The sequence below is a fragment of the Oncorhynchus tshawytscha genome, linkage group LG11 (genome assembly GCF_018296145.1).
Source record: "Oncorhynchus tshawytscha isolate Ot180627B linkage group LG11, Otsh_v2.0, whole genome shotgun sequence".
Classification (NCBI taxonomy): Eukaryota; Metazoa; Chordata; class Actinopteri; order Salmoniformes; family Salmonidae; genus Oncorhynchus; species Oncorhynchus tshawytscha.
Genome location: NC_056439.1, coordinates 201,736 through 215,000, shown reverse-complemented (window position 1 = coordinate 215,000; position 13,265 = coordinate 201,736). Strand labels below are relative to the sequence as shown.

At 45.5% G+C, this 13,265-nt stretch overlaps 1 protein-coding gene across 12 annotated transcripts in view; it reads left to right on the top strand.

The window, feature by feature from the left end:
- The window catches only part of LOC112234711 (type II inositol 3,4-bisphosphate 4-phosphatase), a 266,070-nt gene that overhangs the window by 164,588 nt on the left and 88,217 nt on the right, over positions 1–13,265 (top strand). For all 12 annotated transcript variants that reach the window (XR_006084508.1, XR_006084506.1, XR_006084507.1 and 9 more), the window contains one exon: positions 5,836–5,966. Coding sequence is in view for 9 of the 12 variants with exons in the window: in XM_042329620.1 (XP_042185554.1) it covers positions 5,836–5,966 (131 nt within the window). In the remaining 3 variants the exon portion in view is untranslated. The remainder of the gene's footprint in view (positions 1–5,835; positions 5,967–13,265) is intronic.

Genomic DNA, 13,265 nt, shown 5'->3' with positions numbered 1-13,265 from the left:
TTCTCAGACCAAGGTTTCCCTCAAGTTCTAGATTAGAACATTCTCAGACCAAGGTTTCCCTCAAGTTCCAAATTAGAACATTCTCAGACCAAGGTTTCCCTCAAGTTCCAAATTAGAACATTCTCAGACCAAGGTTTCCCTCAAGTTCTAGATTAGAACATTCTCAGACCAAGGTTTCCCTCAAGTTCTAGATTAGAACATTCTCAGACCAAGGTTTCCCTCAAGTTCTAGATTAGAACATTCTCAGACCAAGGTTTCCCTCAAGTTCCAAATTAGAACATTCTCAGACCAAGGTTTCCCTCAAGTTCTAGATTAGAACATTCTCAGACCAAGGTTTCCCTCAAGTTCTAGATCAGAACATTCTCAGACCAAGGTTTTCCTCAAGTTCTAGATTAGAACATTCTCAGACCAAGGTTTCCCTCAAGTTCTAGATTAGAACATTCTCAGACCAAGGTTTCCCTCAAGTTCTAGATTAGAACATTCTCAGACCAAGGTTTCCCTCAAGTTCTAGATTAGAACATTCTCAGACCAAGGTTTCCCTCAAGTTCTAGATTAGAACATTCTCAGACCAAGGTTTCCCTCACGTTCTAGATTAGAACATTCTCAGACCAAGGTTTCCCTCACGTTCTAGATTAGAACATTCTCAGACCAAGGTTTCCCCAAGTTCAAGTTCTAGATTAGAACATTCTCAGACCAAGGTTTCCCTCAAGTTCTAGATTAGAACATTCTCAGACCAAGGTTTCCCTCACGTTCCCTCCCTTAAAAGCTATTATTTAAACCTTGTTATTATCTGCTCTATTGCCTCTAGACTCTAACCTCTCTTGATACTTGCAGTCTGAGTGGAACAATACTTTAAAGCTAGAGTCCTTCATTGAAAGTATAACAAAGCCGCCACCCCACCTCTGTTTAGGTAAATAGCTACGGGATGGAGAAATGTAACAACTCTTAAATTCATAGACGGAGCTATGGATGCAAGGACTGACCCTCCATATTTTGGAGGCAAGGACTGACCATAAAAATGATAGTGTTTTGAGGCTGTACAGCATTTGTTTATGTTTGCATTGGTTACAAACATTCAAGTAAAACAAGCTTATATTTGGGGTTCTGATGGTGTATGACAGTTGAACTAAGCTCATGAGGCATTTAGATGTTCTCTTGTTCAGGAATCAATGGTTACATATCGTTCATTTGTAAATTATGGCTATAGCAATTAAGGACTATTCAGAAAACAATCTCGCTCTGCCACTATACAATGGGTGTGTATGACACATGCTCAAAAACACAAGTACGTTATTGAGTTTGTTTACCCACAAACATCAATGTATATCTATCATTCACTACCAGGTAGATAGGGAGTTTAAGAGCTTGTTTGTAATCCTCTTTAAATGATTTCAGGCGTTCTAGCTACCTCTTAGTTCGGTGTAAAAACTCAATCAGGCTTTACCCTTTTAATGATTAAGATACGCCTTTTAAGGCTGTGAAGTGACACACACACACACACGCACACACACACACACACACACACACACACACACACACACACACACACACACACACACACGCTGTGAAGTGGCATAGTCTCTTTCCCCAGCATCACTTTATGCTAATAGTGGCATCTCTTTTTCTCCTCTCTTCATCCCTCGTTCCCTTTGATGTTGACAGCCATGTTCCAACCTTATCAACATGCCTGTTTAATCTTTGTCCTTGTGTGTGGGTGTATAGCTCTTGTGTGGCTCTTTGTGTGTGAGTGACTGTGTGTGCGAGTGTCCCAATTATGGATGTGGGCGTTAAATAATATTTTTCCTTTTCTTTAATGAATTGATCTGATCGTTTCATGAATTCCGAGCTACGCCTACATTCCTTCCCCATTCAACAAGGAGGAAGTGAGCTGATCCTCTTCTGCTCCTGTGAACTAAAGAGTGTCACAGCGGTCTGCCTTTGGTTGGTGGTTGATACTACGGCCTCTCTACACTACATTTCAGTAAAGCACACTATATGGAAATCAGTAGGCTATAGTGCTCTATGTACTTGGCCGTCTACAGTAAAGGAGGCAGGTTGGGTTGTAAAGAAGGAGGCTTCTGTTTGTGAGTCGTCTCACGCAGGTTATATTGACCCCAGGCCCAAAGCTCTTGGTGATTAAATTGAACAGGCCACTATAACACAGCATGAAATAAAGTCTCTCACATGACAGGTCTTTGCTCTTTGGAAAATGTTTTCTGTACCCCTCATCTGTCCAAGTCAGTTTGAACATAACAGCTCTCTCTCTCTCTCTCTCTCTCTCTCTCTCTCTCTCTCTCTCTCTCTCTCTCTCTCTCTCTCTCTCTCTCTCTCTCTCTCTCTCTCTCTCTCATTTTCTTTCTTCTGCTTGTCTGTCTGAGGCCTCTGTCTACTTTTGCCCTCATTCCCTACTGTGTCTTGTGCTTCAAGTCTCAGTCTCTCGCTCATGTCAATCTTCCCTGCATTTGTCTCTCTCACTCTTTCTCGCTCTCTTTCATTTTCCCTACTCAGTGTCCCTCTTAAGGCCTGTGACTCATTGTCACCCCTCCCCCGTCTATCTCTCTCTTCCCCTCTCTCTATCTCACTGACGTAACGCAGTTTCTCTGCCCCCCCCGCAAGGTCAGAGTTTCATTATGCAGTGTACTATCTATAGCTTTCTACCACATCTCCCTCCCTCCTTCATCTTCCCTATTCATTGTCCCTCTTAAGGCTTGTGACTCAGTCTCCCCCTACCCCCCGGCACACACACTGTTGTTCACCCACTGACCCCCAACCACCGCTGTCTGCCCAGCATCAAAATAACCCGTCTGGGCTGGGGCTGACGCCTCTTGATACACAAATAACAGTGGTTTAGACAGAAGAATATGGATTACACTGAATGGCTGCAATCTGCTGAAGAGCATGGGTATGGTGTTTGACAAAGTGGCTATAGCGCTGGAATCAGACGGCATCATAGAGAGAGCATCACACACGCACACACACACGCACGCACACACACACACACACACACACACACACACACACACACACACACACACACACACACACACACACACACACACACACACACACACACACACACACACACACACACACACACACACACACACACACACACACATACACACACACACACACACACTGCATTCTCTCATGAGCATTAGAGCCCTCTCCAAACCCAAGTGGATGGCTGGGTTAGAACAATATGTTTGATTGGAGCATCGAGGCCTCATGGAGTGGGTCTACTTTAAACCTCACTATGCCAACCCCCACGAAATGACACCTATCTGAACGTCCCCATCTCCTACTCTGCGAGAGGGCCAATATCATTATCTCTGTCAGCAGTGGTGTCGGATTACCATACAGAACAAAGAGAAATAATCATTTTTTTCCCTTTCTTCTATCCCAAACTGATACTGGAGAATATTTTTGTCCTGTTTTAAAAAGAAATCGGGTGCCTTTTGTGCGCTGACTAATTTACAAAGATGCTAATCTTCTGGTTGAAAGTGTTAAGGCTACACGGGAAGGCTTTGAGTCGGGAACTTTACATGGGAACTCATCATTGTTCTCTGAGGAAATCTCCACACAATTAAGGGTGGCTGATCTTAGCTCTTAATGAGATACCGGAATGAGATACTGAAGTTCTCTTTTTACGGAATATTCTGGAAGCGAAAAGTCGGAAGCCCACCTGGTTTGGCTAGATAACCTATTACTTATGGTAATTCAAATTAATGGGGTAGTTACGGTATTTTACATGTTTAGATATTTGTTTTGTTACTTGAAATCAGTCTATGGACAAGGACTGCAATCCACGCTGGTTTAGTTGAGCTAGCCACTGTCAAGAAATGCTAATAAGGAAACAAATACATAAATGTGTAAAATCATGGAACTATCCCTTTAACTCTCTCCCATGATGTTGAATCAATGCTCCCTATGTCCGTTACCCACAACTCACCTGTGGAGCATAGCCGCACAGCGTCTTGGTCACAGAGCAATGTGTTCCACCACTAGGTCTGCCACAGAGCTTATTTACAGTAGGTCCTTACTCTCCGGGATCCTTGGGATGTCCCTACCCTATTGAAGTTGAAATGTAAAATGGTTAGGGCTAGGGTTTAGGGTAGGGATGTCCCAAGGACCCCGGATAGCACTACTCATGTTAACTACCGTAGAGAGAGGGTGCACTTTAAGGTGGAAAGGGGGGTCATGGAGAAATGTTAACTGCACCTGGGCAGCATGGCACTATTTATCTGGCTACGTTTACTTCTGTGCCATTGTCAATTGGGTTTCGTGAGGCGAGAGGGTGGAGGGTGGTGATAGATGATTTGATATGTTTGCAAATGTCCCTTAATCTCTCACAAAAACACATCATGCGAACATTTCGATCAATGATATGTTTGCAAATTAATTAGAATAGATCAATCAGTCTGCTAACATATTCTTATAGTGGCTAATTGACATTTTAGTGAGTCTGATTAGCAGCACCACACTGTCTGTAGTCTGAGAAACATTGGATCCGTTGTCAAGAATAACACATCTCTATTAAAGCAAATAGCCCACCGAAACCCCCTACGTATCATTGAGATCAAGACCTTCTTTACAGTGGATAGTACAGGCACCGTGTCTCATATCACGTCTGATCACAGCCATTCAGATGATAACAACGACCCAGCCGGCTAAGGAAAAGTAACACACAGGCGGTGTCCTGGGTATCAGCTTGGACGCCTCCGGCGACGGCTGGTTATTTCCTCGGCAATGACCTCAGTTTACCTCGGGCCCCTAATGGCAACGTGTTGGGGTATTTTGGCCCTCCGGCTACACGCCTCACACGCACGGCCTCTCTATGAGATCAATCCGGTTGCCGTGGCGATCGACTCCGACAAACTAGAGAAGAGGGCTAGATAGAGGGGTTTATTCTTGGTTAATGGGATCTGGGTGGTAGGATGTCTCTGACTGGGAGAAGAGAAGAAGGGGTGATGTTGGTAAACGAGTGGATAAGTGGACAAAATGGCTTCTAGCCTGAGGGTGGGATTTGTTTCATAATGATCAGTCTATCGACTAAGCAGTGAGGCTCAGGGATGGGGTAAATGGTGTGTGTGTGTGCGCATTTGTGTGTAGGCGCCCATCTGTGTGTGTGCGTGCGTGCGTGCGTGTGTGCGTGCGTGTGTGCATGTGTGTGTGTGTGTTCCTGGATGCATCAGAGAGGTGTTAAACGGTCTGTTAATACACTCGCCACTGTGACAGTTAGGGTCATATGACTCAAACCAGAAGACAATGAACAGCATTAGTCACAGTGGAGGCAATCTAACCGTGCTATTGGCCATGAGCCAGCACAACAGCATTAGATGATGCAGGGGGTCATAGAATAGGTTCAGTCTTGCTGGATAATACTGTACGTGGTTGTGTTGAACCTACCAAAGCAATCTTTATGAATGTCTTGATTTACAAAATGCATGCATGTATTCTGTAATGATCTGTATCCTCTCAGTGACATTCCTGTATATCTCTACCCAGTAAAGACAGAACAGGGATATGCGCTCCTTCTGAGCCGGGTTCCTCTCTAGGTTTCTTCCTTCTACGGACTTATTTTAGTATCTGTGCTTCTGCTTATGTCTCTGCTTGCTCGGCCGGGCTTTACAAATAAAATGTATTGATTGATTTACTGTCTCTCTCTCTGTTCTTACTCTGTTGCTCTCCTTACTTTCTCTCTCCCTTTCTGTGTCAGTGGGATATGGGTTTGATTGAACTGAGCCGACAGAGTCCGGTTGAGAAATTCCTTGTACTCCGTAACGATCCATGTATCTCTCATTGACATTCCCTGTGGATCCCCTGTCATTCCAGGATACAGGAGCTGAGGGACCTTGGGGAACTGTCTCCCCACTGGGACAACCTGAGGAAGGAGGTGATTGGCCGTTATGGACAGGTGATAGCTGCCTACCAGGAGACCCTGGCTGAGCTGAATAAGATCACTGGTAAGACTTACTAGATGCACACAGGCAAGCATGGACACACACATAGTCACTATACGCACACACATATTTACACTATGCACACACACTGCTTCATGCCCTATACCATGCTATAATGCTCTCTACCTCTAAAAAGGGTAGAGGTACCCTTGGGAAGAAGCGAGCATTTCTGAAATCCCTCTTTGTGAACACCCCTGAATCATCTTACTTGGGTTTTGTTTGGCCTTTTCTTGTTTTTGAATACAACAGGTTCACCTTTACAGTGAAATGCTTACATACAAGCCCCTAACCAACAACGCAGTTTCAAAAATACAAATAAGAATAAGAAAAGTAAGAAGTAGTTAAACAGCATCAGTGAAATAACAATAGCGAGACTATATACAGGGGGTACCAGTAGAGAGTCAATGTGCGGGGCACTGGTTAGTCAAGGTATGTACATGTAGCAGCGGTGTAAAAGAGAGGGGGGGGTGCAAATAGTCTATGTAGCTATTTGATTAGGTGTTCAGGAGTCTCATGGTTTGGGGGTAGAAGCTGTTTAGAAGCCTCTTGGACCTAGACTTGGCGCTCCTGACTGACATAACCAGTCAGGATGCTCTCGACGGTGCAGCTGTAGAACCTTTTGAGGATCTGAGGACTCATGGCAAATCTTTTCAGTCTCCTGAGGAGGAATAGGTTTTGTCGAATGAGAATGGGGGTGTGCTCGGTCCTGCTTTTCCTGTAGTCCACAATCATCTCCTTTGTCCTGATCATGTTGAGGGGGAGGTTGTTGTCCTGGCACCACACGGCCATGTCTCTGAGCTCCTCCCTATAGGCTGTCTCGTCGTTGATCAGGCCTACCACTGTTGTGTCATCTGCAAATGATGGTGTTGGAGTCGTGCCTGGCTGTGCAGTAATGAGTGAACAGGGAGTGAGCACGCACCCTTGAGGGGCCCCTGTGTTGACGATCAGCGTGGCAAATGTGTTGTTACCTACCCTTACCACCTGGGGGTGACCTGTCAGGAAGTCGAGGATCCAGTTGCAGAGGGAGGTGTTTAGTCCCAGTGTCCTTAGCTTATTGAGGGTACTACGGTGTTGAACGCTGAGCTGTAGTCAATGAATAGCATTCTCACATACAGTAGGTGTTCCTTTTGTCCAGGTGGGAGCGGGCAGTGTAATAGAGATTGCATCTTCTGTGGATCTGTTAGGGCGGTATGCACATTGGAGTGGGTCTAGGGTTTCTGAGATAATGGTGTTGATGTGAGCCATGACCAGCCTTTCAGACGTGAGTGCTACGGGTCGGTAGTCATTTAGGCAGGTCACCTTAGTGTAAAGGTAGGAATCACGGCCGGATGTGACACAGCCTGGTACTATAGTGACACCTCTTGCACTGAGGTACAGTGCCTTAGACCGCTGCACCACTTGGGAGTATAAGAGATCATACCAGAGGTTTTGTAGTGATTCCTATGTTGAAGATGTAAAGAATATTTGCTGGTCTTTGGTGTGTAATGAGGAGCAGCCAGACACTACACTTTTATGAAATTGCTTATTCCAGTTACTAATAAGCATGCACCCAGCCCGATATAAAACCGAACAACATATTTTACATTATCATACAGACAGTCAATGTCACATATCAAGTTGAACTCGTCGATTAGATCCAGAATTTAATCCTGGGTAAAAAATGACACTGGGTGAGGACTGAGGCCTTGGGGACCGATGACCACCTCGAGTCACCTTTGTTTCCTCTTTACGACTTCCCTTCATCCTGGAGAGCAGAAAACACACTCTCTAGTGTTTCTGACTTCTGCTGCGTTAGTTTCCATAGCAACAACGTTTCTACAAGGGTTAAGGGGGATAATGAAGAATTACGTGATAATCATTTTGTTGACAAGGGGAAGCTGATTGAGTGCTACTCTGTGTGTGTGTGTGTGTGTGTGCGGGGGGGGGGCTTCATCTGATATTGATAGGGTTTAGACGCTTATCCTGCTGATTCCTACTGACAAGATGCAGAACAAAACTTAGACAATTAACTGTTTGGCTGAATCACACACACACACACGCACACACACACCCCACACACCCCCACACACCCCCACCTACATACATCCACTCTGTTGCACAAAATGACAGATATTATTTGGCACTATCAAATGATCCATATCTGTCCTCGACCAAATTCAATAGACTTCCACAACACGATGCTTGATGGGTCACAGCGCGAGCCATAACAACTCTCTCTCAATTTCTCTCTCTTTCTCTCACTCTATCCCTCCCCCATCCCTCTATCGACCCTCTATCCCAGCTTCCTTGGGTCCCAGCGGCCATATAATCCTGATGGAGTGATAGATTTTTCCTCCCACACCTCTCATTCCATAATGAGATATTTGTCAAGGTGTTCTTTCCCTGCGAACCTCTGATGAGCGACGATGGCCACACACACACACACACACACACACACACACATACACACACACAGACACACACCATCTAGTAAGTAGAGGGCAAAGCGGCGTGGGTTGAGATGCTTCATGACAGCTCTCCCTGCATGGCCAGATGCTGCATTGTGTGATGATCAAGTTAGCTGCTAGCCGTTGGACACCGTGCAGCAGAGGAGGGGGCCCAGCCTATAATCCAGCACCGCATTAAGTCGGCGCAGTGACAGACAACGCTAAACGAGCCGGGCAGAGAAGGCAGCAAGCAGGTTAAGTATTGATACCTAATGTGATTAAAGAAAAGGTGGGGAGTGGGAGGATAGAGAGATGTAAGAAAGATGGAGAGAGAAAGAGGTGTGTATGTGGTGGCTAGTTGCAATGTTACAAGTGAGAGGGGGAGAAAGTGGGGGAGAGGGAAAGTGAGATTGAAGAGGAAGAGGGAGGATGGACGCACTGCGTTGTGTACCAGTAGTCTGTGGGGGGTTTGAGTAGGACGGACGCACTGCGTTGTGTACCAGTAGCCTGTGGGGGTTTGAGGAGGATGGACACACTACGTTGTGTACCAGTAGCCTGTGGGGGTTTGAGGAGGATGGACGCACTGCGTTGTGTACCTGTAGCCTGTGGGGGTTTGAGGAGGATGGACGCACTGCATTGTGTACCAGTAGCCTGTGGGGGTTTGAGGAGGATGGACGCACTGCGTTGTGTACCAGTAGCCTGTGGGGGTTTGAGGAGGATGGACGCACTGTGTTGTGTACCAGTAGCCTGTGGGGGTCTGAGGAGGATGGACGCACTGCGTTGTGTACCAGTAGCCTGTGGGGGTTTGAGGAGGATGGACGCACTGCGTTGTGTACCAGTAGCCTGTGGGGGTTTGAGGAGGAAGGACGCACTGCGTTGTGTGCCAGTAGTCTGTGGGGATTTGTGCCTGTAGTCGGGGGGAGGGGGTGCGGTTTGAGTGAATAAATCCTCTTCCACAGTTTCAAAAACAAAACGGGTGTTTTCCTTTTATTCATACTTATTAAGCTGGAATGACCCCAGCATACTTCAGATGCTCTAATAACTCCATTCATTCATTCATCATCTCTCCCACTCCTATTGTTTTCCTTTTATTCATACTTATTAAGCTGGAATGACCCCAGCATACTTCAGATGCTCTAATAACTCCATTCATTCATTCATCATCTCTCCCACTCCTATTGTTTTCCTTTTATTCATACTTATTAAGCTGGAATGACCCCAGCATACTTCAGATGCTCTAATAACTCCATTCATTCATTCATCATCTCTCCCACTCCTATTGTTTTCCTTTTATTCATACTTATTAAGCTGGAATGACCCCAGCATACTTCAGATGCTCTAATAACTCCATTCATTCATTCATCATCTCTCCCACTCCTATTGTTTTCCTTTTATTCATACTTATTAAGCTGGAATGACCCCAGCATATCTCTCCCACTCCTATTGTTTGCCGGCCGACGAATTAGAAGCTTGGTTAATCCCGTTAGTGAATGTTTGTTGGTCTTCCTACGCCATCGGTCAGCTACAGTGAAGACCCGTCTGTCACTCGCTCTTCAATCATGGTGAGCAAAGTCCCCCTTCTAGACTAAATAGTCTTGTTGTATTGTTACAGAGGCGCCTGAGGGATGAAGTAGTGTGTGAGCCACTGTAGTCCTGTATATTGTAGACAGTTTACAGACACCACCAGTGTGTTTCCAGTTCCTCCATGGTGGGAGCTCTAAGTTGCCTGCTATTTGAATGAAAGGAAATCCTCGGATACACTCTGAGAGAATTCCCTGAGCCACCCCAAAAAATGTATCCCTGTCTGCACCGCACAAGAGGAGTGGAGGGAGGATAGGAAAAATGTTAAATGCACAAATCCGTCCCAGCATCAATCTGAACCCCGGCCTCCCGTCCCGGCGGTGGTTATTTGGGAGTCTTGTTTGCTGTGCCAAGTGTGTCCTGAGGCGGCCTTAGGAGCCTGTGAACGCTGAGGCTTTCGCTGTGTTCCTCTGCTTTCCTCAGCACCAGCCCCCCCACTGCTAAGCTTCTTTAAAGTCTATGCTGCTAGCTAGCTACCGGGCCTGATTGGATGCTGCTGCTGCTACTACTGCTACATATTGGCTTTTTCATTTGGAAGGATGTGTGATACTGCATTGGAAAAGGTTTTTGAACTCTCCAGATGGTTGAAAAGGCCCTAATCAAAGACGATATTGACTATGTTCATGGATGGATTGGTACAGGAAGGAGAAGGTACTTTCTGCCACCGTCTGTAATCGTTAGTGGATTGAACAACCGTTTCTTGAAGTTAGCGATCCAAAGGCATCCCATAATGTGTCTTCAGGCTGACAGAGAGAGACCCTGCATCCCACTGCTGGCTTGCCTCTGAAGCTAAGCAGGGTTGGTCCTGGATGGGAGACCAGATGCTGCTGGGAGTGGTGTTGGAGTGCCAGTAAGAGGCACTCTTTCCTTTGGTCCCCCCAAAAATATCCCAATGCCCCAGTGCAGTGATTGGGGACATTGCCTTATGTAAGGTGCTGTCTTTCGGATGGGATGTTAAGCAGGTGTCCTGTCTCTCTGTGATCGCTAAAGATCCCATGGTGTTAACCCCGGTGTCCTGGCTAAATTCCCAATCTGTCCCTCATACCATCATGGCCACATAATCATCCCCAGCTTCCAATTGGCTCATTCATCCCCCCTCCTCTCCCCTGTATCTATTCTCCAGGTCGTTGCTGTAAATGAGAATGTGTTCACAGTCAACTTACCTGGTAAGATCAGGGTTAAATCAGAGTGAAAGAGTCCCTCCACTCCAACCCCCTCCACTTTGGCCAGCCAGCTGTGTGTGGGTCAGTATCCTGGCTCCCTCCTGTCACACAGACTGACCACCTGGGCAAACAGATGGGAATTTGATACGGCTAATTCGTCTAACCCGCACCGGTCGCTAGCTCGATTAGCCCCCGTCCCCAGTGCACACAGTTGACAGAGTGACTGGTGGCAGCCCACTGAGCTGAAGTGATGGCAAGGCCCCTGGCAGACTTTAGCATTAGCCGTAAGAGATCGCTCAATCTAGCACAGCTGGGGGAGCTCATAGGGCATGTTTAGCTAAATGCTACAGATGAATATGTGACGTCAGAAACAAGAATATAAAGATGGCTGCCAAACTAGGAGCTTTTGAAGGGTGGTGATATAGATACTAAACGAATAGCCGGATATAATTTGGGTATTTGGCCATCACACATGGCAAAGGAATGAAACAGACTTGAACCCTAGCTAGCATCCCGTGTAGGGCCTGTAAAAAAATGTACAGTCAATAATCTGGAGCCTGTGTGGACATCTGTAAGTAAGCAGCTGGAGACCAGATGTGCTAGCATCAGGCTAGCATGTTGTAAGTGTAGCCAACTGGAAGAGCAGTTAAATGTTTCATGGGTGGTAGTGGGGACACGTGTGGTGTCCTCGACTCCTGCATGTGCGAACGCTCACTGGATCCTCCTAACGCTGGGTGGGATGGGGAAATGGGATGTCAAATATATATCCACAGGGAAAAGCACAAGCAGGATATCTAAATAAATGAAATTACTGAGCCTATAACTTTGGTATCCTGCGTGTGCTTTTCCCTGTGGATATATATTTGGAATTAGCACCGCAAACATCTACTTGGAACAGTTTATTATAGTCTTGGCTGAAAGGACATTTGTCTAAAATGGGATTCCAACATTATGTTGACAAATGGGATGTATAGACCTCTCTGCTCAAATGGAATACACAGGACAAGGGTATATGCACCCAGTCCTCATGCAGACACATCAACATGTTTTTTCCCCCATGTTTGAATGTCTGATTGATTGTTTGAGTTGCGTGGAATTTCTCAAAGCTGGAAACACAGAGTTCTGATCGAATCGAGAGAAAACCCAATTAAACATTTTTGATGTGGAACTAATTTGGAAGATAACTTCAAATGTTTGTTTGAGGAGAATACGATTTTCCCTCGTGTGCGTGTGTGTGTGTGTACCTGTTTTTTCCCTACCTTTATCTTGACTCACACAAATACCCTCTCCTTCAGCAAACACCGCAGAATGTCAGATAGCCTGCGTTGTTTGACTGTTCTTAAAAGCTTAGCCCTATTTCAAAGAAAGTTTTCCAGCTCTATTTACATATTTAGGATTTACGCTACCGGCGTGGAGCGTCAGATAGTGTTTTTCATCTTCAGCATAAGCCTGTGCTTTATCTTTTGGGGGGTACCGTTTTAATTGGAAGTTTGGTACAAAGCAAGTGGTGCAAAAGAAGATCAAATCCTATGCTTAGAGGATTACACTGTACATTAGTGGATGCATTGGAAGGCCTGATCTGAAATTGAGCTGGTTTTGAAATGCGGAGAAGTCTCTGGTATCTGTGATATATATTTCTAAGTATCTTGCATTGGAAGGTAAATCCAAACTTTAAAGTGATTTTACAGTAGCTATGCGTAACGTGTCCGTTAGAAGATATAGGTGTTTGCAGGTTTGTAATAGTTGTATTTTTAAAAGGTATACATTTCTGTCTGTGCTGACATGTGAGGGTCATAACTGGAGCTACAAGCTCAGCCAGATAAGAAGCTCAGGCTAGTAATGAACTGGGGTGTAATCATTCGTCCAAACAGTTGCAAACAGTTACGTTTTGCAACAAAAACAAGAGTTTCTATTGGACAAATTCAGGTGGGTCCTTCCCCGTTTCGTTCCGTTTGCGTCCGTTTAAGAAAAGCTTTGCAACAGAATCGGCGTAATGAATACACTCCTGGGTCCAGACGAAACAGTTCTGTACTCAAGGGTGTGACTCCTTAAGGATTGGTGGCATGATAGGCTTCTGTGTTTGGTCTATGAGTTTGATAACATGATCTTGTAATCTATGACATTGAAGATGC